The sequence below is a fragment of the Sinohyriopsis cumingii genome, chromosome 2, assembly GCF_028554795.1.
Source record: "Sinohyriopsis cumingii isolate HCF-2022 chromosome 2, ASM2855479v2, whole genome shotgun sequence".
NCBI lineage: Eukaryota > Metazoa > Mollusca > Bivalvia > Unionida > Unionidae > Sinohyriopsis > Sinohyriopsis cumingii.
Window position 1 is genome coordinate 115,612,026 of NC_142962.1, and position 27,822 is coordinate 115,639,847.

General features: G+C 38.3%; 1 protein-coding gene across 1 annotated transcript; it reads right to left on the bottom strand.

Annotated features, from left to right (window-relative positions):
* Window positions 1-219: 219 nt before the first annotated feature.
* LOC149805650 (uncharacterized) lies at window positions 220-27,671 on the bottom strand. The gene is made up of 11 exons (XM_089936611.1): window positions 27,421-27,671; window positions 26,360-26,460; window positions 25,306-25,473; window positions 24,596-24,783; window positions 20,318-20,483; window positions 17,872-17,983; window positions 13,819-13,969; window positions 12,968-13,112; window positions 3,438-3,609; window positions 2,526-2,707; window positions 220-358 (listed from the first exon to the last, which is right to left on the bottom strand). Exons 2-11 carry the CDS (start codon window positions 26,457-26,459, stop codon window positions 294-296), a joined length of 1,449 nt encoding a protein of 482 aa, XP_089792737.1. The 5' UTR covers window position 26,460; window positions 27,421-27,671; the 3' UTR covers window positions 220-293.
* Window positions 27,672-27,822: the final 151 nt, after the last annotated feature.

The following is a 27,822-nucleotide window of genomic DNA, read 5'->3' on the forward strand; positions in this document are numbered from 1 at the left end:
ATGGTTACTACAAACCTTGAATGTAAAGAACCAGCGAACAATGCTGAATATGGACACAACAGTACCCCCTCCCCAGCCTGAATATTTAAGCACAGAAGAAAAAGTTGCATTCCTTCCAATAATATGAGAATGGTGATACATAAGAGTAACTGTTTAAAACCTAAATTATCAAATCAACCCAGGAACATCTGAAACAAAAAAAATTCCAAAAGAAAAAAATTCAGATTTTCCTCCAAGTTTATTTTTTTGTTGTTGCCATTTACACGTACAATATGTATAGTGAACAATGTTTCTTAGAGATGACATTTCGGAGCAGGTGCAGCAGGCAAGGTATTGTTCATTGCAAAATGAACCAAACCTGTTGAAAGAAAGAATGAATTATTTATTCGTGTATTATGGATAAGGTTTATTTAAGTTAGATTTTTCTACCGTACAACATTATTGTTTTGTGTTTGGGACTAACCATTTAATTTTCGGGATGGGGTTTGGGATTTTCTGTCGAGCAGGCATATTTTAGATTGTATCTGTGCAGAAGATATGAAAAAATTAGTAAGGGAAAAACGTTAAAAGATTGCATTCGCGTGCAGATAATTTGAATCAATCGGATATATTTTGACTTTGTCCGTCAAGGAAATGTTGAGAGTATCAATTTTGTAGTGTCACAATGTGCATGGTGTCACTGGAGACGTTATTCTATTATACAGCTAACTTGATCTTGCTGCAACCCTCTTGATTAACGTTAAAGGTGTTTATTGGCATTTGCTTAAAAAATATTTAATTTATAATACTCCACACGCACAGCACTGTCTAGTTCCCCGAAGTTATGGGTGCCTCATTTGATTTCGTTTTGATTCTGGTTTGGTTTTCCATAGCACAGCAGTGAAAACCGACACGGGCCCGTTGTGCTATGGAAAACCAAACCAGAATAACTCTTTTGCTGAGTGGTTAGCATGTCGGACCTCTGACTCTGACTGTAAGGATGCAGGTTTGAATCCAACCATTGGATCAACTCTGTCAACCATCGTGGTGCATCCTTGGGCAAGACACTTGGCACCGATTGCCCCTGTACTAAATAACCAACTAATTTGTATGTACAGTCAAACACCACTTCATACCATAACATTATTATCAAGAGTTTTAGCACCTAACACATTATAAACCAGGGCCAAAAATTATAATATTTCTCCATATAGGACTAATTATAGTTGTGAAATTTTGATATTTTTAAACAACATATTGTTTCCGTCTTTTCTTGATATAGTGTATTTTAATTTCTGATTTATAACATAATGTTGCACTTCGAGAGCAACATATCCCCAAACTTCATCATTTTGACCCCACTCTAAATTTTAAGCCTCTTGGGTAGGTCCTAGAGGGCAAAGACTGCTTTGTGGGCAAATGTAACTTGTGGTCTGTGCATTTCGTTTTTTATGTCAAGTAAATCGTTGTATATGTTGTTATTGTTTGGAGATATTAATAATTAACAACTAATGACAAGGTGGTAAGAATTGATGCCGGGTTCAATGTAAGTTGTATGTACATTAATTTCTTGTTATGTCCAGTAGGTATATATAGTGCATATCTCAATTACATTTGCCCACAAAGCAGTCTATGCCCTATAGGACCTACCCAAGAAGCTTAGAACTTAGAGTGGTCAAAATGAGGAAGTGAGGGTATATGTTGCTCAGTTTTGTGCAAGTTATGACCCATGGACTAGTTCTCTAGAGTTAGGGATGAACACACGCACAGACTTCTTGTCAGCTGCATGTACAAATTTGTCCTTTAATTTCCAGTGGGATTTTGGAAAGTCTTTACGTTGTGACCTGCAAGTCACGTTTCTGCTTTTGTGAACTCTCTGTATGAATCATTCAGTGTCCGTAAGACTTTATTTGAAACTTACATAATTGATCAAACGTGTATGTTCACAGACTTTTGAGAGGTACAATTTGAAAAGTTCATGTACAATATTTCACGTCACACTCAAGGGGCGTGATCGAAGTTTCAGACGTGTTGTCACGATCTACATTGATAGGACTGTCCTTGACCCTGCCTTAACGATGTAGAAGGAGCTCATGGATATTACATATGTATGACTGACTGACCGTGTCACAATATCTCTGCTCTTTGAAAGAAGTGTTGTAATAATGAAAGAATCTGACCCAAAGAGAATGTGTTCCGTGTGCTACCTAGAATTTGAGTTGTATATGTCCCTTACACATCAAAACAACACACTATATTGTAAGACTAGTGTACCTATAAATTCCAAAGAAATTCGAGAAATTATTTTTGTTTACAGAGGATGCTTTGGATCCAATGATATCAGCTCATGTCTTGGCACACCTGCTATTTAAATGCATGTCGATATAAGCTGTAACGTTATTATCTACTGCTGTATTACCAAATTATACAGACGTAAAATCCATATCAATACTAGAGAGATGAATTGCTCATATTTTCTTCATTGGTGTTTGTTATAGCAGCTGAATAATTGCTATTTGTGTCTTGCTTATATCCCGAAAACTTACCTGCAAGCGCCCCCTGGAAGCCAGCGTTGTAGTCGCATGCAACTTCATTCTTGACATAGTCACTTCGCATGTCATCGTAGTTATCTTGGTTATCGGGGCCTCCTACCAGTCCTCCTTTAAGCAGATTAGGATTGGGGCCTGGATCACCTATGTTGCACTGCGTAGTTGTTGTACGACAGGAACTTTTAAAATAGATAACCAAGGCATTTATCATTGTTATTAAAGTGCTTCTAAGCTATAAAGCCAAATCAGTAGGACCGCTGTTTATGTAAAATGGTTATGGACGTGGCTTACATTGAATTTTTCCCAAATTCACTCACTGATCTTCATTTCATTTGACTGATTTTAGTTTTGCAATTATTATATTGTTTTGAAAAAAAATCTATATTTTTTACTTTTGTGTACAGTTTAGCTCATCAGAGCACGATCATGCCTGTAATGCATTTCCTTTTAGAATTACATCGACAGTATCGAATTATAATGTAGTGGTACTAATGAACCTCGTTATAATGGTAAAACACCCTGGGATATATAAAAAGAGAAAGTCGTTTCAACCAGACTCTTGCTGACCATCATTTGGCAAAAGCAACAATAAAGTATCACAAATAAAAGCATGAAAATTGGACTTACCCGTGAAATGCATAACTTTTATACCTTTTGTTTGTTAGCAAGCAATAACGGCCTTAAATAATGTATACATGTTGAAATAATCCTTGAATATAATTATACACTATTTAAACTAAAATATAGCCGGTGACATTCTAAAAACCATTGCTAGACAAGGAGCTATTTAGGCATTTATGTTTTAGGGTATCTATATGATCTTAAGCCTGCCTTATGGCAAGTAAGGTAGCATTGGCCGAATTCTGCTTGTATTGGCCCCAACACTATCACATATCAAAATAGGCTTACCTCCCCCTGTGATGTGGATGTTGTGGGTACTTGGCTCCGAAGCCGATCTCGTAGCTGATGCCGTAATTGTTATCTCCGAGCAAGTAGTTTATCTGAGTCATGGCCCATGTAAGATAATCATTTGTCTCGATCCCGTCCGCAGCTGCCATAACGGCAATGAAGGCAGCGTTAGCTGGAATGTAAAAAGATCATGACTACAGTTACTTATGTGCCATGAATGCCACCGTGAGTAGTCCCAATATTTTAACATTATTTAAAACAAAATCAGGCATATTGAACGAATCTCTGTATAGGTATTGATTTAGTTAATGTAATTATCACTGACAGCATTAGATCCTAACATACACAAACTTAAAGTTGTCATGTGCCTAAAATTGTCACTTCATTATTCTCCCACCTTTTAATATCAAATCTGATGAATGGAGAAAGATAAATATGCCATGTAAATGAGATGAGAAAATATCCCCTTTTCTTAATAGTCCTTTTGCATGGCAATTGACAGACCAGTAAACAAAAAAAAAACAAAAAAAACGGGTTTTCTTTGACCATCATCAATAGTACGATAAAAGGTAATTTTGGTTATGCTGCGGGAAAGTCACAATCAATGAATTTCGTTGGAACATTATATATTAAAGATGATTTTGAAAAGATTCTTGAAACATTGGAGAAATACACCGATGCAGCATAGGGATGGAGTCTGGAAAGATGTACCCAAGCTGAGGTACATATCTCTCCATACCAGCCATTTCTTGGATCTATTTACATAACAACAACAGGATTCGTCCCGTCAATCAATCAATCCTCTCTGCGCCGTCTGGTGCTTGAGGCGACAGCAAGGGAGCATTATTTTGGTCTGTCGGCTGCTGTTATGGGGGCGGTCTGCAGGGTGAGGCCTCTGGTCTTGAGTTCTCACTCCACGGTTCGGCGCCAGGTCTCTTTGGGTCTGCCACGGTTCCTTTTCCCCTGTGGAGTCCATCTCAGTGCCACCCTTGGTAGTGAGTCAGGGGGCATTCTGCAGACGTGGTCGAGCCATCTCCATCGACGAGTTGCAATGGTCTCAGCGATGGTGCTTGCGTCCGTTCTGTGCCGGAGTTCTTCGTTCGATATCATGTTTGGCCAGAAGATCCTCATGATCCGTCGCAGGCACTTGGTCTGGAAGACTTCGAGCTTGCGTTCTACGTTAGCAGTGGTCTTCCAACACTCTGACCCGTATAAAAGGACGCTCAGCACATTGCTCTTGAAGATACGGACCTTCGTGTGGGCGCTGAGGTTTGTTGTCCTCCAGATGGGCTTCAGCATTGCGAAGGCCTGGTTGACCTTGCTGATTCTTATGGTGACTTCCCTTATGCAATCTCCATCCGTGGACACCTTGCTGCCCAGGTACGTGAATTCGTCTACTTCTTGCAGAGGCTGGTCGTTGATGGTGATTGGGTAACCCACTCTAGTGTTCTTCCTCAAGATTTGTGTCTTCCCTATGTTGACTCGAAGACCTATGGTGCTTGCTGTCTGTACCAACTGTAGTGTCTTCTGTTGGATATCCTGGTGTCTGCTTGCCAGCAACCCGATGTCGTCGGCATAATCCAGGTCATCCAGCATTGAGGTCAGCGTCCACTGTATTCCTTGCCTCCTGCCCTCTGTGGTGCGGCGCATCATCCAGTCAATGGCCAGTGAGAAGAAGATCGGCGAGAGAATGCATCCTTGCTTCACTCCGGTTTCCACCTTGAATTGTTCAGTGAGTATTTTATTGTGGATGACTCTGCACTCAAAGTTCTCGTACTGGGACCTGATGACGTTGACAAGTTTCTGGGGGATGCCGTAGTGTCGTAGGATCTTCCAAAGAGAGGCTCGGTGCAGGCTGTCGAAGGCCTTCTCAAAGTCCACAAAGACCACATAAAGGGATCCATTGCACTCATGGGACTGCTCAAGGATCTGTCTCAGAGCGAAGATGTGGTCGATGCAGGATTTGCCTTTCCAAGAGCCTGCCTGTTCATGGCGTAGGATGCCGTCCACAGCTGTTGTGATGCGTTGGAGGATGATGCGACTGAAAATCTTACTGGAGATGGATAGTAAGGTGATTCCTCACCAGTTGTTGCAGTTCCCCAGACTTCCTTTCTTGGGAAGTTTGACGATGATTCATGCTTTCCAGTCATTCGGTGCTTCTTCACTATCCCATATCTTTTGGAGACTCTGGGAAAGAAACTACGGTGTCTTTGTGTCTTCTGCCTTCAGCATCTCGGGACATACTCCATCATCGCCAGGTGCCTTCCCATTCTTCAGCTTGTGGATGGCCTGCTTGACCTCCTCACAGTGATGTCGTCGCAGTTGATGTCAAGGTCCTCCTATGCTTCAGGAATGTCAGTGAGTACTGGTGGGTCTGGGCGATTCAGTATGGACTCAAAATGTTGCTTCCATCTCTTCAGCTTCTCCTCCTCCACTGTGACATAAGTTCCATCTTCATCTCTCACTGGAAGGTCGTGGTGCTGGTCATAGTCGCCCTTCAGCTTCTTGGTGTTCTGGTACAACGTCTTCATGTCTTTCTGCTCTGCTGCTTCCTCCGCCTCCTTTGCCAGTCTCTCTGTGTATTCTCTCCTGTATCTCCTTGCTGATTTCCTTACCTCCTTGTCTTTTCATCTATACTCCTTCGTCCCGCCAAGGGCAATGATAAACTTAAAGAATTCGGATAATCGATCCTTTGAATGGGTAAGTTTGTTTGCGTTATATCAAGCTAGTGATCACCAATTCATGCCTCGAAAGTACTAGCAGCACCTGGTTGACTCGACTTTTGTGATATTGAATTTTCCGTGCAAATTACCAAAACCACACTGTACAAATTTGAAACTCTTAGCCCAGATATCGCTGTTAATTTTTTCAATTGGGACACGAGCAATATGAACGAATCCAAATTGATTTGTTGTTAGTGAGTGGCATGAAAGGAACAGAGATGGTATCGCACTACGTATGGATAAAGAATCTTGCTCCGTTGCTTAACCAACCTAACAAACACGTATATAAGAACATTCCCTGCAGACGCAGCCTGCATGTGTTAACAACCATCAATTGCTCAACGAGCACAATTTTTTTTGACTGGGATGGGATTAGCAACAATAATGTCAGAACTAGGCAAAAGCATTATCAAATTCACAGCAGTGCAACGAAAGATGAAAATTCCTTATATCATCTACGCGGACTTGAATGGCTCAACGTTTCAGTGGCAGACGCAACTCCACGTCCAACAACGGCCAAACAATACGTCGCTGAACAAATCCCATATGGGTTTTGTTATACAGTAGTTAGGTGTGGATGGCAAACTGAACCACCAATGTTGTATCGTGGAAAGGATTATAACCCGTGGTAACATTCGTGAATTCTCTGCAACCACTCATTGATAGATCTGCGAAGATTCTTTTACTTCTACTGATGAAACTGGAAGTTGTAAAGTCCGTGACCATTGTCACATCACTGGCGCTTCTAGAGGTACGGCACACAACACATGTAATCTACAGTTGAAAATTTACCTCAACGAAACAAAATACATGTAGTGCTTAATAATCTGCGTGGGTACAATGGCCGTCAGACTATACAAGAAGTTGCCATGGCATCAAGTTCCCATTAAGCATAGTCCCCAACAAAATGGAAAATTAGATGACGTTATGGCTGGTCAACTGCAGTTCATTAATTCGTTATAGTTTCTGAATTTGTCTTTGGACAAGTTAGTGAGTAATATAGCGGAGGAGTACTCCGTTATCACTTGTAGATAATGTCCACAGGGCGCTAGCAAACATGATTCGGTGCCACAAGCATCGCAATGGTGTTTACCGATGCACTGAGGTGAGTTTGTCCCCCTTGATACCAAGCGATTGATACTCTCTGATGGTATTATCACTTTCGCCATAATGCTGTTGCGAATCAACTTACCTGCATGGAGACCGCTCCTGTGACCTTGTGGTTAGAGCGTCCGCCTCGAAAGCGGGAGATCGTGGGTTCAAAATCCGACCGAGTCATACCAAAGACTTAAAAAAAATGGTACTAACATCTGCCTCGCTTGTCGCTAAGCATTAAGGGGTTAGTGTTAGGACTGGTAGGCCTGGTGTCAGGATAATGCGACTGGGTTGGACATCATACTACATGTCTGCGGAATGCTGCCCAGTGCTGGACATCACTATAAACTGCCACACTGCAGACAACTTAGCAATATGACTGAATTTTAAATTAAATACGTTAAATATCCTAATCGCACACACACACACACACCTGAACGGATATGAGTATGATTAACGTGATTTACTGGTGCTTCACAAGGTGTTGTGGCAGGTTGTTATCCATCCGTGTACCAGGTCCCTAGTAACTGTATCCAGGTATATATTTTACAACGGTATTTAGTCCATGGTGTTCCCATTCAATTTATTAATGAAGTGGCGATATCAACGCCGACTTCTTTTAAAAACCATATGCGTTTACCATTTTCCTGATAGAAATGGAAGGCCCGAAACCGGAGGTTCTTATAAACGTGAAAGTCTTTGACCCACATTAAACAAACGTTCCAGTAATCGAAGCTCGTTCTTTACGTATTTGAACACATGTTTGAACACATGTTGCTGAAGATGGTTGAAGTGGAATCCTTTGTATGTGATTGTAACATCGGATGATGGTCAGACGTATTATGATGATTTAAAAGATCTTCAAAAAACGTTGACCAATGGTAGCAACGCCAAGATGCCTTTGTCATCCTTTGTCATCCATCTTCCGCCATCGATGAAGGTCCTACTATCGACAATATGGATGCGAAAGAAATCAGTCTTGCCATGTACGACTGTGTGATGCTTGCACAAGTCAATCCCGTGCAAATATTTTCAACGAGGCCGACATACAAACACGTTCGTGATCTATTTGATTCAACGATAGGCACATGTACCAAACGTAATCCGTGGCAACTGTAACATGTTAATGATATTTCATGGCATTAACGCACATGACCTTGGAAACATTTACTGGACTTGTTGTGCCGCCGATCACATTTATTGACATGTTTGCGTGCATCACAAATGATCCGTGTGCAACTGAGATAGAAGAATATTCTTATCGACTAGCCATTCAAATTAAGACAGAAATAAATTTGAGGCAAGCTGTATTTTCTCCTGAAATCGGGGCAGAAATTGGGGCAGAAGAATATTTGGATCAAGCAGCCGCACCTCAACCGAAACATAACCTTCCTAAGGAAAAAAAACTTGCGAAAGCCCCATAATAACAAGAGCGACGACCAGAACGTACAGCTGCATCAACACAGGAAGAATACAAAGAAATAAAAAATCAGGAACAACAACCATTGCGAGAATCTAGCATACCGAAAACATAAGAGAAACGGATTAAAGAACAAGCAATAAACATGGCTAAAAGTGTTACCGAAACATACACCTGCACCCATACAAGAAAAATATATGAAAGGAAGGGGCCAAGTTGGACTGTGTGACGCTAACGATCTTGCTGATTAATTGGAAATACTTGTGGGATCAGTTCGTGCTGGCAACAAAGTACCCGAAGTGTTAACGAAGCTACAGTGATTGGCCACCAATCATATCATAGACATATACATATCGCGCTAATACATGAACTTCTTTAAGATAGATATGTTGTATGCCACGACCAAGATCTTAACTGATAATGAGTTCGGAAACGATTGAGTTTCTGCGTGTCTTGTGTGAAATATAAACCTCGATGCAACAGGTTGTTGTAGATACAACCCAAAGCGTTACCTCGATGATCACAATCCCACTAACGAAACCAAACTTGCGACTGACGATTTCTGCATCTGTCACAGCTGGGAAAATTCGCGTACATGTGAGGTCGCACTTGTGTCTCAGCGAGTCTATGGCAGTTGGCATACTATCCGATCACAACCATTCGGTGGACTGCCTCCCAGGGTAATGCATTGTTTGGGTTTTCACCAACCCTGGAACCAGATGATTTGATATTAATTACGTCCGTAGCACCTGGATATCTTTCATGTTATAATAATCGGTTGGCGCATATACGTGTTTTCCTTGTTGATCGATTCGGGCACTTTGTCGATCTTCGCGGTGAAACATTAATGGCACAACTATACATGACAGATCGATCTGAAATTTAAATATAATAATGACAGATGTACGTGGACATGTGAAATCCGTGCGCGTTGTTGATGCGAAAAAAATTGTTTACGCAACATATTACGGAACTGGCTTAAGTGAGATGTGTTCATTGATTGTTCACCAAAAGTGCTCGGTGTTCTGACCTTGCCCGCTGCCCCAATAGATAAACAAGTTTCAGCGCGAGTCGTTGATAGTATTAAACGTGCCGCTGTAAATAGATAAAACAACTGGTATTACATGCGATCCACTCGCGTCAAGATCGACTTTGGTGATTAGTGACGCGAGCACCATCAAAGGTTACACTTACGCTACCATGAACATAAACTATGTCGCATGCGGTTGAGTAAATCATTTAATGAAGTCGTTAAAAAACGTTTGCCAAATTCAGTGATTGATATCAGTGGTATTAGATAAAATCAATAATGTATAGTTTCATTATGGCTCAGTTCAAAGATACGTCCGATTTAACGTCTAATATGGTTGCGCCTGTGTTAGTGGATCGAAGTAAACGAGATTTTCAATATTACTGATATCCATCTAGGGACTCCAATCTCATCTAGGTTTTTCCTTTCATGTGAGGCATTCTTTGAAGTTGGTGGAATGGTACAGAATGGTGTTGGATGAACGGATTATCCTGCCATTACTACAGTTGGATTTGTTAAAAACGGAATCATGGCGTTGTTCCACAGTACACGTTATTCCAACGATGGAAAGAGAATCGAATCAGTTCATAAACACGTTGACACAGCCACGACGATTATTGGATTTGCCAGATACAGTGATGATTACATGAGAACAGCTGGTCCAACTGTGATGTTTATCAAGGAAAGATCTGAAAATGCGGATTTTCAACAGTATACAATTTGGCGACATATAAACTTTATTGGCAACGCTAATGCAGATGTAAACACTGTAGTTGTAGGCCCTAACGGCACTTTCAATTTTGGATTTGTTCAGGCCAATGACAACTTCCTGGAGCCTCATTATGATTTTCGTGTGCAATTCCCCATGGTCACATATTTGGATTCTGCAGAGGTGTTTGCAAGGATATTTTTGTTGACAAAGATACAATCACATTGAACTGCAAGAACACCAACGAATTAACTCGGAAACAACTCTTACGATGCAATTTGACGTTGCTCGTCTGCTGTCGATGGTAGAGTTGTGTCAGAAACAAGAACACTGGGGATGCCTGTGTTATCCCCTTCATTGAATACAGAATCAAGGCTGTTGCCGTTTATACAATCTAGAACCCCTAAAACGCTGTCGTTTCTCGCACATATCACAGATGCGCACCCACGAGTTGCTATTGTGGGACAATTTACATGGCAAATAAATACAAAACATGGTCTTACCGCACCAAACCACATGTTCGTGGTGTTTTAAAATGTAATCGTGACAATGACCAAGAAAAAAGTAAGATGATATGTAGAAGTAACTGAGGCTTCTTTGCGGTTTAACGATCATCAAAAACCACTCGGAGAAATCTGGCTTAATCTTAAAACCAATCATACCGCACGCGCATATCACAGTCTGTTGTCTTATATGGGTTGGCATCAAAACATCGACACTGGTTTTCAAATTTCTCAAGATGAATTCATGGCACTGTACCCGATTTATTACTTTCTACTGGAAGACATGGAGCTGTTTGGAGTGTCTGATGTCAGCATGTATCGGTGCAGCTCCAGCTGATTGTTATCGATGACATGCTGCAATACTTCCTGACAAGACACTGGTGTTAGAGGTGCTGGTGGTCGAATGAGGGTAATCGATATACCCGTGGAAAATTCATGATAAAACCTGTTACGTATTTAAATAATAATGTTCGATCTCAAAGTGAAAGTCGGCCTTATTGAAAATCAACGTGTGAAAACAAAATAAAGTGCAGTAAAAATAATCGTGGTGTCGTATTGAAACTTTATCTGACAGAATTGACTGGAAATGTTTTGTGGTTGACCCCAAAAATGCTTGCTCAACTTAATGCAGCCGAACACAATAAAACACTTCAGGGATACTAAAATAATCCGAGTCAGAGGTCATACAAATACAAAAGACAGGTGGAATTCATTGCAGATATTCCAGCTTTGTTTTCATCAGCGGCTCCAGCGGTGCAGAAGCTGCGGAGTTATGAACTGTCTGAACTGCATTAGTAATGGCACTGAAAAATAGTGGTTAGTGGTCGCATATGGCATCGCGGTCGTAAAAATAGGAAAAGGTATTCGATTACCAGGAACAAGTCGCCGAATACCATCTGGCATAGGTCTTTGATTATCCGGTCGCAGAAGATCACGTCGTTGACCAATCTTGATTTACTGGCGATGGCTAAATCAGTCAAACATTGCTGAGGAGCTTTATGCGAAATGAATTTGCATATATGGTACCACGCATATATGAAACCGTTTATTGTCAATCTGGATTTAATAACAAGAGCTGGCACTCGCTGAGTCGCATGCGTGTCAATATATTTGACATCATTTGTATATTGACTTTTATAGACTTGCGCCACCAGTTGAAGTTGATGATTATTTAATCAGACACGGTGGATCTGGATGACAATCACTATTTTATTCAATCATACCAGTACGAATTCGGTTTCCTGGACCCATATGCGGTCATCTTGTCGTTAAAGCATTGCATGCACTTAACCCTTCACCAATACACCAACCACTGATTTTACATTATAATATGTTTAATATTATATAAATATATATTAACATTTATTGATGTTACTCTGCTCGATCAATACCAATTTGGGGCCATCTTGGAAGCATAGCACTCGCAAAAGCCAAAATGTTGATTGCAGCATCATATGCAAAACCTCTCAGGGATTAATTCGATAACTGTGCAGTGATACTCACCGCTGTGTCCACCCCAGTTTATTTCACGTATGAATATTTTAAGCCAGCATTGAGTCAGTTCAGAAGAGAAAGGTCTCGACTGCTATTCAACAAGGACGCACTTGTTCGGGTAACAATTATTGGGCAAAGACTATCGTTAGTTGCTAAAGGTGGAGATGTAATTGATGTGTTTTCAGGAGAAAAGCGCATCAAACCACCAATCGCCAGAGACTTAAGTATTCCCCACGAAGAGGTTTCTATAATTGCATGACAGCTGTACTAGTAGAGGTGCATGTGCGATTTGATTCACTGTCAGATTTCTGAAAGCAGCATTTCCATTGGCTTATTCAAATGTCACCAGAACATGACGCCTAAGCGGTGGCTGCTTGATCTTTACGTAGGATAGTGGAGATATGATTTTAATCAGATTGCACCCTACACAACATCCCAACAAAACAAAATAACTATTTGTAGAGGGTTTATGCTCACCTTATGTACAGGGAAAAACGGGGGTGGGGGCTAGACGTTTTATTGTATTTTTAAAAGTTGTAAATGACCTTTTCTTTACCTGCATATCTATTAGATCCCCACTCATTCCTAAATACAAGACCGCAGGGTGTATATGGAATCCCACCGCCAGGCTTGTAACTTTTGACGAAATTTATTACTTCGCTCTTGTACGATGCATCCTTAGTGATCTCATACAGAAGCAACTGAAGAAGAAAGATGCTTTGATAAAAAAAATCACGATACTGTTGCGTTATTATGCTTGTGTCTGCGTGCATTAAGAGAGCCTGGGGTGGGTAGGGTGGAGTTTAACGATGTTAGAATGATTGGACTAATTAAATTTTGTCGATTATAAAAAGTAAACACTGCTTTTAAGTGACATTGAAAAATGAATAACATGCAGCGAATGGCATTGATCGTTTACGATGACTATCTTCAAATTTCATTTACAGCCTTCCTTTGTTGTCGAATATACAACAGAATAACCTGCTTAAAAGGTGATGATTTCTGTTTTTAGTTTATTATATAAGCGTGTACTAGTTGGATATATAAAATGTCTCCCATATACATATTTGAAAAATGATATTATTATTATTATTATTATTATTATTATTATTATTATTATTATTTATATTAAATTAAATTTGTAAAAGAAGTTCATTTTGGTCCATATCTGTCAATTTTTGTTCAGATATGTAACTTGGATTTATTTTGTTGTTTAGATTGTAGTTGTTTATTTTTCGATCAATATTACATAACATTGAATTTGTTACTTTTGTTTGCTTTTTCGGACTGGAGTAAAAACAAACGGGATAAAAGTCAGTATTTGGTTTTAATTTATGTTGTTGTTGTTGTTATTGTTGTAGTTTCTTTCTTTAGCTCATCATAAAAAGGCAAAGACGTTTGACTCACTTCAGCAGTTATTTTCTTTTCACCCCAGGAGAGAGCCCAGGGTGTGCCTGGCAAATGGAACTGTTTGGCATCATTGAGATATTTGTTTTCGTGTGTTGCCTGGTACATCCACGCCGCTGCCACTGATAGTTCGTCTTTGAATTCCTGCGAGCTATTTAATTAATCAATAATAAAAAAGTAGCATAATAATTTTTTTAGTACTGTCTTATACTTGTTTCTACGGCGAGTCCAGCAGCATACAAGATATACCCTGATCTGTCATCGTATAATGCACTGGGAGATCAGGGTATATGTTGTTTGGTTTACTGATTACTCCTAACAAACTGCATGGACCCAGATCTGTCACTGCGTCACGTGGCGACACATCTGCAGTTTGACTCGACTTGTAAGCGAGTATAAAGTAGTTGCTTCTAACTGAAACCACAGGGATGAGAATCGTTTGTGGCAGAACTGTTGGTCAAATTAAACGTTTTACTTAAAATTTGAACTAATTTTCACAATATTTCTGTAGAGCTTTCCACGGCTACAACTGCTCGTCGTTTCAGCCACCGATCAGAAAGAGCATCTGATACCATTTTCGTGAAATTGTGCTGTCACCTTTAGTCTGATTTTCAGGACAATGATAGTTGATACATTGCTATGACAAGGATAATTACCATATTGCCAGAACAAGGATACTTAACATATTTCCAGGACAATGACAGTTGACATATTGCCAGGATAAGGATAGTTGACATATTGCTAGAACAAGGATAGTTGATATATTGCCAGCATAAGGATAGTTGACATACTGCCTTGACAAGGATAGATGACATATTGCAAAGACAAGGATAGTCAAATATTGCCAGGACTAGTGTATTTGATATTTGTCAGGACAAGGATAGTTGACATTTTGCCATGACAATGATTGTTGACATATTGTCAAGACAAGGGTATTTAATATGTTGCCAAGACAAATATGGGTGTCATGCTGCCAGAATGAGAACTTACTTAGCATGCACTATCTTTACCGTACCAAAATGGAAATTGATATACTTACTAACAGTGCCAATTTCATATTAAGCAAATAAGGCAGCTGCCTAGTGTGGTTGAAAGTAGGGGTGGGCATATTTTAAAGTTTTGAAAACCTGGCTTTGTTAAAACAATTTATTTATTTCATGCGAAAGAAGATCTAGATAAATTTTGCCACTGTTTAAGATGTAATTTATATTAAACGCTCTAGTTGTATGGCTTTGTTGTTTTGGAGTGGGTTGTGGCTGTGGCAACTCAATAAGCGTACAAAATTTACGCAAAAATGTATAGCAACTGACGCTACAATAATTTCAAAAGGTACATACGCAATGTGCAGCATTTGTGGCCTCGGTTAGTATAATAAATTTACAAGCAATGTGCAACACATGTGGCCTCAATTAGTGTAACTAAATGTACTAACAAAGTGCATGACTCGTGGCCTCAATTCGTGCAAAAGAATATACAAACACTGTACATCACCTTTTGGCGTCAATTAGTGTGAAAATGTACAAACAATGTACAGCACCTGTGGCCTCAATTAGTGTTAAAAATGTACAAAGAACGTGCAGCATTTGTGACCTCAATTAGTGCAAATAAATGTGCTAACAATGTGCACTACCTGTGGCTTCAATATGTGTAAAAATTGAACTAACAATGTGCAGCACCTCTGACATCGATTAGTGTAAAAGCTGCACAGTGTGCAACACATGTGGCCTCGATTAGTGAAACAATGTACAAATAATTTGCAGCATCTGTGACGTCAATTAGTGTGAAAATGTGCTAACAATGTGCAGTACCTGTGGCCTCAATAAGTGTAAAAATTGTATTAACAATGTGCAGCATCTTTGGCCTCGATTACTGTAAAATATTGTACAGACAATATGCAACACATGTGGCCTCAATTAGTAAAAACAATGTACAAATAACGTGCAGCATTTGTGACCTCAATTAGTGCAAATAAATGTGCTAACAATGTGCAGTACCTGTGGCCTCAATAAGTGTTGTTGTTGTTGTTGTTGTGGGGTTTAACGCCATTTTTCAGCACATGATAGGCTATATATGGCTGCCAGTATTAATGGTGGAGGAAGAACCCGGGAAAACCCCGGAAAGAATCATCGACCCACGAGAAGCTACTGGCAAGCTTTCTCACATACCCACATTGGCTGAATCTTAGACTCGAACCGCCGCAGACAGAGGTGAGATGGCAGTGATATGTAACGAAGAGCGCTTTAGACCACTCGGCCACTCGGGGCCCCTCTCAATAAGTGTTATTGTTAATCTAGGGTTTAACGCCATTTTTCAGCACAAGATAGGCTATACATGGCGGCCAGTATAACTGGTGGAGGAAGAACCCTGGAAAACCCAGGGAAGAACCACCGACCCACGAGAAGCTACCGGCAGGCTTTCCCACGTACCCACGCTAGCCGAGCCTTGGACTCGAACCCACGCAGACAGAGGTGAGATGGCAGTGATCCGGAACGGTGAGTGCTTTAGACCACTCGGCCACTCGGGGCCCCCTCAATAAGTGTAAAAATTGTATTAACAATGTGCAGCACCTTTGGCCTCGATTAGTGTAAAATATCGTACAGACAATATGCAACACATGTGGCCTCAATTAGTAAAAACAATGTACAAATAATGTGCAGCATCTGTGACCTCAATTAGTGCAAATATATGTGCTAACAACGTGCAGTACCTGTGGCCTCAATAAGTGCAAAAATTGTATTAACAATGTGCAGCACCTCTGGCTTCGATTAGTTTAAAAATGTACAGACAATGTGCAACACCTGTGGCCTCAATTAGTATAAATAAATTTACAAATAACGTGCAGCACCTGTTGCCTTGATAAGCGTAAACAAAATGTACGGCACAATGAACATCACCTATTATCTCTGTCAGTGTGCAACAGGTATGCACAATGTGCAGCCATTAAGTCCCCAATAGGTACACATTCTTTCTTCATTTAATAGCTTAAGCCTCTCTGGCCCTGTGGTATTAATCGTGCTACTATGGTCATAGTCTCTACATCCGACAGCCTAAGTTCTAGTGCAGACAGAGGTGAAGTTTTATCCATGTCTTTGGAAAAACAGTCACAAGATCCAATTCGCCAACAACAACCTGTGGAGGTACAACAACAGAAAGGAATATGTCGACGTACATGGATGACATGTCTGAATTTCGATTTCGATTTTTTTTAACGTAGTTTAAAAAAAAAAAATTCGGTCATATCGCTACGATGTCCGTAGTGTGGCAGTTTATAGTGATGTCTAGCACTGGGGCATTATGCCGCAGACATGTAGCATGATGTCCCACCCAGTCCCATTATCCTGACACCAGGCCGACCAGTCCTAACACTAACCTCTTAATGCTGACCGCCAAGCGAGGCAGCTGTAAGTACCATTTTTTTAAGTCTTTGGTATGACTCGGTCGGAGATCGAACACATGACCTCTCGCATCCGAGGCGGACGCTCTAACCACTGGGCCACCGGAGCGGTTGACATGTCTGAACAACTTTGCGTGATTTACACAGACTGGTTTCCATCTTTTTGGCTCCGATCATATTAGTTATGGTGGCGGTGACTGATTTAAAAAAAAAAAAAAAGAAGACTTCCCAGCCTTTTTTAGTCAAAGCTGTTGGTTGTTTCCCCTCTCTGTTCTTATCTCTCATATTTTTTTAATTGAAATAATATTCAGCATTTATTAAAGAATAAAGAATCAATATTCCGGCCTGATTGAAATAATATCCAGAATATAAACGGTTTGTGTCATTGTCTAGTATGCAATATATAACTGGTAGAGTGACATCTTTCAATCAAATATTTTAACCTATTCCATCGGTACTTAGGTGTGAGTTGCCGTATAATGTATAATATAAAATGTACACAATTCATCTCTTTAGAACTTGACGTTTCTTAGTGAACTTACGACTCGAGTTTTAATCGTAGAGAAAAATGCAAATATGTAGGGGGAATCATTTCCGGTTGTATGATGGCTGTTGGAATTAGTGTTTCTTAATTACAATATATTTACAAGGTAACATACATGTAGAAGCCGGCCGCTTGGGGAACACTTTTAGTGTAGACCCCTTGGTGGTTTTTGGCGAATTCGTAGAGAGTTTTAGCAGCTTGCAGGAGGTGGTCGGCATAAGCGGTATCTAAAATTAAAACGAATTCAAGTCATCAATTATCACAACTTAGACTTTTAGAAATATTAGTTAGATTTAATAGTAAAGTGTATTTTCCTGACGAGAGAGAGAGAGAGAGACGGGACCAACATTACATTTTAATTAACATGGCAAATTGAACGTTTGAAGTTGACCTCACAATTAAATTTGTAGATAATTTACTACACATAAAGTGTGTGTGATTTCGACTTTTTTTAGCGTAGCTTTAACAATTTTTCATTCATATTGTTAAGATGTCTGCAGTGCGGCAGTTTAGAGTGATGTCTATCAGATGTCTATCACTGGGGCATTGTGCCCCATACATGTAGCATCATGCCCTACCCAGTCAGATTATCCTGACACCAGGCCAACTAGTCCTAACACCAGCCTTTTATTGCTGAGCGCCTAGCGAGGCGGCTGTTAGTACCATTTTTATAAGTCTTTGGTATGACTCGGCACGGGTTCGAACCCGCAACCTTCCGCAGCTCTAATCACTAGGCCACCGGAGCTGTACCTGCACATAAAGAGTGTGGTCATCATATAATTTACAGAGCTGACTTATTTTTAAGAAAGAAACGTGCGAATCAATGTATGCAACTGAAATGTACCCGATTGCATAAAGCAATATAAACCGTTGTCTTGTTATGTTGCAACACATCCGAGGATAGACCAACATATTGTTTTCCGCCCTTTTTTTGGCACGACTTCAGACAGTCATGTCAGAAGAAAATGGCGGAGAACAATATGTACTACGCTGAGGAACAATATTTGTTCACCCATCCATAGTATTCCACAATGAGTTGGTAATGTGCGTATAACTCCCTTAATGACATCTTTGTTCTTTATATTCAATAATTGCAGTTGAATCCGTTGATAAATGTAGGGAATATTTAAATTTGTCAGAACATAACCATGTGACCAGACTCATTTGCGTTTATTTCTGTATATAATGTACGGAGAACTACTTTATACTAACTCCTATAAATAAACATTGAACTGGAAGGCATACAGACTGCATGCCTTTAAAACGAAATAAAAATGCTGGTTTATATTTTAGTTAGAATATTGAATAAATTGATTTGACAGAATCAACTATTACATCTTTGCAGTGTTTGTGAATATAAATAATTCTTTCGCGGAATAGATTTGAAAACTAAGATGGGAAACTCAAAATCTGCCAAGAAAAACATCGAGGTTAAAACACTTTCTCTGCGGCTCGTTACAAACGAATTTAAAACAAAAGGTAAATTGATACAGGGATTGAGAGGAGAGGGGGTTGTTGAAAGACTGACATTATAACAATTGGACTCGCAGTCCCTCAATGTAAGACGCAGACTCTAATAGGTACGATGTGTGGGGTGTCATGGTCGATGTCTTGAACGTTTTGATTTTTGGACCCCCATCACTTTAACCATTTACCTATATTTTTAATTTCATTTGTACGTACTCCTCCCTATACTTAGCCTAAACTGTTAACGAACATGAAAATAGATTTATAGAAGCGAAAATTGGTTACTGAGCAATAACAATTCGGCCAAGCCACAATGAACTCATGAAAGCATCAAATCCATGAGCCATTCGTTTGTCAAACAAAACAACATATCCTTTGCTTTGAACATTGAAGTTCTACACAGATCACATATGCCAATTTTGATAAAATATTAAGACCTTGCTGTGGAATGTTCAACACCTTAGATCGCCAACCATTGGCATAATTTGTATGATGCTGACATAGTTATTACGTTACAGATGGAGAATCCCACGTTCTATAAATAGCTACGAAGCAGACGCTCTCAGCAAGAATTCATATGCTTAAATAAAGCTCTAAAACTGATAGGAAATATCTTTAAAAAATAAAATTAAAATAAATAAAGAAATAAAATTATAAAGTATTGCAATTTATAGAGTTTATTGGGTTTATTTCCTGAGTTTTTGTGGTATAAGCTGTCATTTGCCGACTCAGACAGCTTACATGACGCCCTTCGTGCCTTATTTGCTGTGTGATTCGGAAAATGACAATTTATTCCATCATAAACACAGACAAAACACCATTAAACTCTGAACTATATTTAATTTTACCTGAATCAATAAAGACCATGATCAAAAACTAACTCAAGTTTCGATTTAATTTAATGACATTTAACTTCTTTTTAAGTATCCTGTTGTCGTTTTATTTATATTTAACATTGCTTTTAATTTTTAAAATTTTACTTCGTCAATATTCTGTTACAAAGTTAAGATACCTTTAGGAAGTAAACTTTAAGACCTATTAATTGTACAATGAAGGTAGTCACTGCGTGAGCAAAGAGCAAAAAGATGTCCTACTTCCACATATGGTCTTGAATACAATGGATCCCGCAGCAAATGCTGACACTGTGTCGCCTGCAACGTCACTTCCGGGATGTGAGGCGGTAACTTTAAACGCCGGTCTCTCCATGTTCATGTTTTCCGGTCTTCCCCAATAACTGTGATCCTTGCCACCGTCTCCAACCTGAAAATTGTAAACTAATAATGAATTTAAAAATTCCTGATGTCTTTCATAATCATGAAATATACACATTAAGAAAATCGAACAAGGGAGTGACTGGATATTGCAACAACGAAGTAATTATTGACGCCGAACGTTTGAAATGCAACTTATACAAATTAAAATCACCAGCAGTAATAATGACAAAATTGCAGTGTACATAACATCTAAAACAGTTTAGGATTCAAGAGTCAGAAATCTCTAATGCATCTGCTCAATAGGGCACAATTTTTCTAGTTTTGTAAATTAAATATTTATCCAATTTTTATCCGTGGAATTTAATAATGTCAAACAATTATTCTGATACCAATTGCTCATGTTTGTTAGAACCTCTACAGCCTAAATTTTGTTTTTATGTAAATTTTGTTTCATCGAATGGTTATACTGTTTATTTAAAAAGAAGTAAAATTAACACGTTGAAAATCATCGTAAAATATGGAAATGGAAAAGTAATAGATTTTCACAGTTTGCATGCAGCGTAATGTTTCCATAGACATGACTGACAGAAATGTATTTACGGTGAATTCACTTTTTGTGTCTAGTTAACCTTTTATTATATGTAGCTAAATAAATAGTATAATTATGACGAAAATATATATAATGTCCTATATGCCTTTTAACGAAACGACAAAAAAAATGAAGAGAAACATTTAATACTAGAACAAATGTGTTATCCTCGTTAAATAATAATAATAATAATAATAATAATAATAATAATAATAATAATCATAATAATAATAATAATAATTATTATTATTATTATTATTATTATCATTATTATTATTATTATTATTATTATTATTATTATTATTATTATACGTGGAAGACATACTTCGCTTTTTCCGACGCAGTCAAAGATCTATTTATTTCACCATGAGTGCTGTTAAACGCACTGGAGCTAAAAGCAGCGACTACAAGTGGCAAACGTAAGTGACGTCAGAATTTCAGCCACGAAGAAGTCACCGTGGACGAGTTACCTTTAGGCTAATGATGAAATCATTTTGAACGATGCTTTAAAAGACCGCCACCATGAATCACTCCAAGGAAAGTAATCCCAGTTGTTCCGAAAATGCTCAGTGAGGTGTTCGAAAACCTCTTTCGACCACATTAAACCAAATGCAAATTTGGCTCTTTCAACCCACCACGTAAAAGAAAATACTGTAATTTCATCCGGAACACGAAGCAATAATTAATTTCACTATTTTATTTTGAATGGTAACCTATACTCGTTATTTATCTATACATTTTGCAAACATTGAGTACACTTTGCATACTGTTTTCTAAATTTTAATGGAATCGGTAAAATACAACATAACATAAGCATTGCAATTAAATTACGTTGCTAGAACATACTTCGGCAAGCCCGACTTAGATAACTTGGAGAATTTGATTGGGAGAGTGTAACTAGCACATTTGTATTTCATGAATTCTTGTGCCGCTTGGTGCTGCTTGACACGACATTTGTGAACTTATTCCTCTTGTAACAAAAAAAATTAAATAAATAGTGCACTGTGCGCACAATTTCAGGCAGTCGTATATGATCGAATGCAAATCAGTCAGCCGTCTTCCCTTTCATGGTTGCCCAATCAAGATGAGTTTTGGTAGCAACATGGACAAAAATCTTAAATATAGTGACCAGTTTTTTAATACAGATTTGCATAGACCCACATAATAATATCCGTGATGCTAATTCCCATGTATCCTCATAATGGCATCTATTATGTAAAATTTATATGCACCACCACATTGAAACCGGTTAAGTTAAATTACCATTGGGTGCTATAGAGATAGGCTTAATGTTGCATTGGTAAAGAGCCCCATAATAAATCGACCCTTTTAAATATAGATTTCACATAGGGCCCGAAAGATCCGATAATGTTAAATTTCTATAGGACCGCATAGCATCGCCACAAACCGTGGGCTACTATCCTTACCGCTGATTTTTGACCCGTTAATTACTGCACTGAGATTTCCTCGTTTTCAGGAGTGCTCATAAACATAAGTCCTTAGAAACACAATGTTACATTGCAGTGAAAATGCCGATTTTTTTTTTATATCGGTAAGTGATTGTGTTTGAAGGCAAAAGGCGTAGACATCATGCAGCGTCACAATGGCAAGAAAATTTGGTTTGCACTTGCAGGGAATGTTTAAAACGTTTTATGCTTCTTTATGAGAAACGAGGAAATCTCAGCTCAAACAGCCACGTGTGATAAGAGAACGTAGCTCATTGGTGCCCGTGACTTACGACAATGGCATCATAGTGACCGATAATATTAAATATCCGCAGGGGCAAATATGGCCCATCTATGTTAAATTCCCCAAGGGCTACATAATACCTCGACATTATTTCAATGAAATTTCGCCGAAAGGTCCCATACTTTCCCTTTTAAATACCAGCCATTACCCGTGTTGCATGCACATATTATTGACGCTTGCTTGCGTTCGTAAATAAAGCTCCAAAAGTATAATGAAACAGAGGTAGTCGTCAACGACAAAGATTTATGGAGTGGAACGTTACTTTCAAAGTTGCACGGAAATGCAACTCAAAATACTGAAGCCCAAATACGGAACGTCTAGCACAACCCGAAGCAGACGCTTTGATTAACATGTCCTCTATGTCTTCCTAGCTGGTCCTAGATTGTTATAAGTCCTAAAATTTAAACTGGCCTAAATAATTGTGTTCAACGGGTCCAGAGTCATAAAATAATTTTTAATATGAAAAGAAATCCAGCGATGACCGATGTGTGCTAGAAGCTAATAATGACTAAAGCTATACTTAAAATACGCCTGCAAGGAATATTTGCGTCAACAAGGACTAACGTACGAAGGGAGAATCTTAACCTTTAGGTTTAGATTCTTAAAAGCCCTGAAGTTATAAACTGGGTAAAGCTAGGATGGCTGAACGATCAACTCTAAAGTGGTTCCTTACAGGTATTACGATAAAAATTATTTACTCCTATTCGATTACAATATGGTTAACTTCTTCAATATTATTGCACAGAATAGAATCTGGAAGACAATGGAATCATTTTTATTCAAGATCTATCTGAGGTGCGTCTTAAGGTCATTAAATTACAGCCGTTATGCACATATTTCGTCTAAAAACAAGCAAGGTAATACATTTCGCATATCTTGCGCTGTTCGTTTATCGTATTCCTTAAAACATATAGATACATTTACACAAATTATCGTTTATCTTAATTTAGCAGTGACTGTCCTTCGCGAAACAGGAAACAAAATTGCACTGGAAAACAATGTCATCTTTCTGGATGTTTGTTTGTTTCTTAATAAACATAATTTTGTACAGCTGATTCTTCATGTATTCCAAGGTTTTAGTTTCCACAAATTGCTAGGATAAGCAATATTTTATCTGGTGTATCCATGGGGACAATACAGTAGCAGTCAGTATTATAGAACGATTTAGTGTACACTAAAATTAGCGAATATTATTATTTTTTAAAATCGTCGTTTACGTTGCGTTTCATCCCAATACATGTGTGCCAGAGGATCTAAAAGAAGTAATGCACGTATGGCGCTCCAGCTCCAATCATAACGATTTCATTGTCTGCAGACATTTCTTTGCAAGAATATTGTAGATATCCTTCTTGCTGAATTTTTAATACCTTTAAACACTGTTGGCCAAAGGTATACAAAAAGAATCGAAAATGTATCGTTTAATTCGGGCAATTGTCTTGCTATAGTCACGGTGAAAACCTTTAGTCAATTCCGAATAAAAAAGACAAGGAAAATTTAAATCAGCACTACAACGAGATCAAAAGATCTGTTCTTTAACAACGCCACCTGGTGAGCAGTGTGTAGGATTCTAAGTAATTGTTTGATGTTTTAAAGTAAAGACCAGTTTTCAGTTTCGCACTACGCGTATACAGACCAATGATCTAGTTGATTCAAAAATGACGAAAAATAAAAGTTCTTGTTAAGAGATCGTTAATTACATTTCTTTATTCGCCATCAAATATAGGGTCATACATGCACATTGCAATTCTGAAAACTCACCTAAGGCGTGTTGTGGCAAATGTCAGTTTTTTATCTGCATGTTGAAGAAAACAATTCTTTACCTGGACATATAAGGTCTGCTGACTGGGGATCCAGCACTTAAGGAAGTAGTCCAAAGGCCATTTGATCATGTCACACATTGCGTTCTTCTGTCCAGCGTGATCGTATGCGTCCCAGAACTTGATGAAGCCCCACAACAGCGTATGTGTGGACATAGCCATAGGAAAGTTGAACTTCACGTGGTCACCAGCTGTAGCAAGAAAGCCAGAAATGTATTTATAGAACACAGATGCATTTCCGTTGTCTGAAGAGTGATCTAAACATCAAACTTAACCATGTTTTGACGAACAGACGGACATACTAACTGACAAACATATGTATGATATTATATAGCTAACACTATTGATGGGATATACAAAGTAATTATTTAATGAAAATGTTTATTTGTATGATTTTTTCTTTACAAGAAACACGCCCTTCTTGGAAATTCATATACATCCCTAACTTGTATTGATACCATAAAGCTATCACCCGTTGAAAACTCCAAATAGCATGCATTAATACAACCAAATTCAATAATATTTAACTATTTTGAGTGTGTTAGCCGGAAATGGTCACGAAATATAAAGAAAAAGAAACCAAATGCATCCTAATTTGGAAGTTACAAAAAAGAGCCGTTGAAGCTTCGTAAAACTGAGTAACTAAAAATCTTCTATGTGGTGAACAATGTCATATAAAGCATTAAGTTAAACAGATTAGTGTTGTTACGTACCATCATACCAGCCACCGGTGAGGTCATGGCCATTGTCACCATCATGGAGGGCAGAATCGCCCCTCCACGGGATGGGTTGTAGTGCTGGCAGCTTCCCAGAGCGTTGGGCGTCATAGAAAAGAATGGAAAGTGATAAGGCCTCGGAGTAGTCATATCTTGTTGCAGAACCTAGGCATAGAATCGAACATAGTGCCATAATACAACTTTGTCGTATATGATAAGATACGCGTGCTGTACGAAAGTGTTTTCTTGCCTTTGATATCGCTGGCTTTTTTATGCATACTATCCTGAAATATTCACAGAACTATATAGTTACTTAAAAGGGAATATAAATTTGGGTTAAAAAATCTGAAAGACCAAAATCAGCGAAACAGACGCAAAAGTAAAATAGAATGCACTACCGTCTTTAAAATGTCTGATCCAGTCGCCTTAACGACTGTAACTATTTTAATACTGTGCAGGCTCTTTTGTAGACTGCACAGGTACGGCGATCATTTCTCCTCTAACTTTTTTCTGCCCTCTTTATAAAACAAATGGTACCAAAAATCAAGGAATAAGTAGGGATCGTGTGGTAACTGGTTCTCTAATTTAACACGTGCAGAATAGGACTTAGCACCGCGTTGATTGCATTCATTCCGTGTGTGTGAATTTATATTTTTCTTTAAGTTACTTTCAAATTTAAATAATGGAGCACGGAACTGGAACTGGGAACGTTTTGATCTGTCATTTAAAGTTTACATTAACCGTCCGATTAAATGTGTACCTGTATCAATAACTTTTAATGGATTATGAGAATTTCTGGACACTGAAATAGGAATATTTCTTGGTTCGCCATATATATATATATATATATATATATATATATATATATATATATATATATATATATAACAGAGTGAAAATAATATAAAATTAAAAATGAGAAGCGAATGGATCTCAACTTTATATAGAGAATGGCACCCTCAGATACAGTGTTATCTACTTTGACATTAGACGTATAAGGTAAAATAACACAAATATGTTGCAGAGTATTTAAAAAAATAAAGTACAATACCGGCACGTGCTGCTATGCGTTGGAAATGAGATCCTTCGCCGTCCGTCACGTCTGAAGCTGCCACGAAGACAATGACCGTTAGAAGAACTGCGAGCCACATGCTGCAATTACGTATATTTTAATCAAGAGTTCAAAAACATACGACAAATATCACAGATTGATTATTATTAAATATGATTTAATCATCGTTTGAATAACAAATGGCACATATCAGATTGTGATTATGATTACATATAATTTAATTACCCATTGGAATAACAAATGACAAGTATCAAAGTGATTATTATTATTACATATAACTCAATCATCACGTTTGAATAACAGACAAAGAATATCACAGAGTGATCATTAACCATCATTCCGATAAAGATTTACAACTACAGAATAGTGCTCTGAACATTTTATTTGATTTGGCAACGTTTTCTCAAAACGTTTGAAGCACACAACATGAGTTCGAGCTCAGAGTCTTACACTATGTACAGTCCAACTTTATTTAGAATAAAGCTATAATCACAGAACTTTCGGAGTTTTCTCAGATTGGATCCATCCTCTAGACTGACACATTTGCATGATATGGGTACACCCTAGGTATCGTATCTGACTTGGCTTTGAATTTCGAGTTTGAACTTGATTTGTTTGCTGGAAACGTTTAAATAATCCCGTCTTTTGACACTGATGTACGTATGTATATATGTATGTATGTATGTATGTATTTATGTATGTCTCTGTGTGTGTGTGTGTGTGTGTAGCAGTATCTCTCTTGTTATTACACTCCATTCTTTGGATCAAATTACTGATGTCAAATGTCCAATTGTAGATTTGTTGCTTTAGTATTTTTTTGTGCATTTTATTTGTAATTACGACTTTAAATACAATTATTTTATGTTCTTTGAATATTGAGCTATATAATCTATATTTGCTTTTGCTTAATGTTACCTTAAATATCAATAAACATGTAAATAGATGAATAATAATAATCGCTAAATACAAATCCGTCTTGACTTCAACGCATGTAAAGCCTGAATATTCCCGAGACAAAAAATACTTGAAACAGAACTTACCTTAACAGCTGTTGCAAGTTCCACAGATAAAGATAATTCAGTCTGGCAAATTTATATGCAATCTTAAAATCTTATCTGATGGACGTGTTGACTCTGGTCACGCCGTATCCAAAATTGTGTAGAACTAAATCAGGATGTGGAAATGGCCGAAGTTTGGAAGTATGTTAACTTCGACGGCACGTCCTTGCAAATGACACACTCTCAATCTGCAATCACTGCCATTCATGAGAACACTTTACGAAGTATATTTACCTAGTAACCTATAATTTGTATGGAAAAATGGGAACGAGTTTTCGGAATGAATACTGCACGAACTTGTGAGTGCAGTATATCCTTCCGACAAAACGAGTTCCTATTTTCCCATACAAATGCAGTAACCTTTTTATTATATGCTCATTTTTT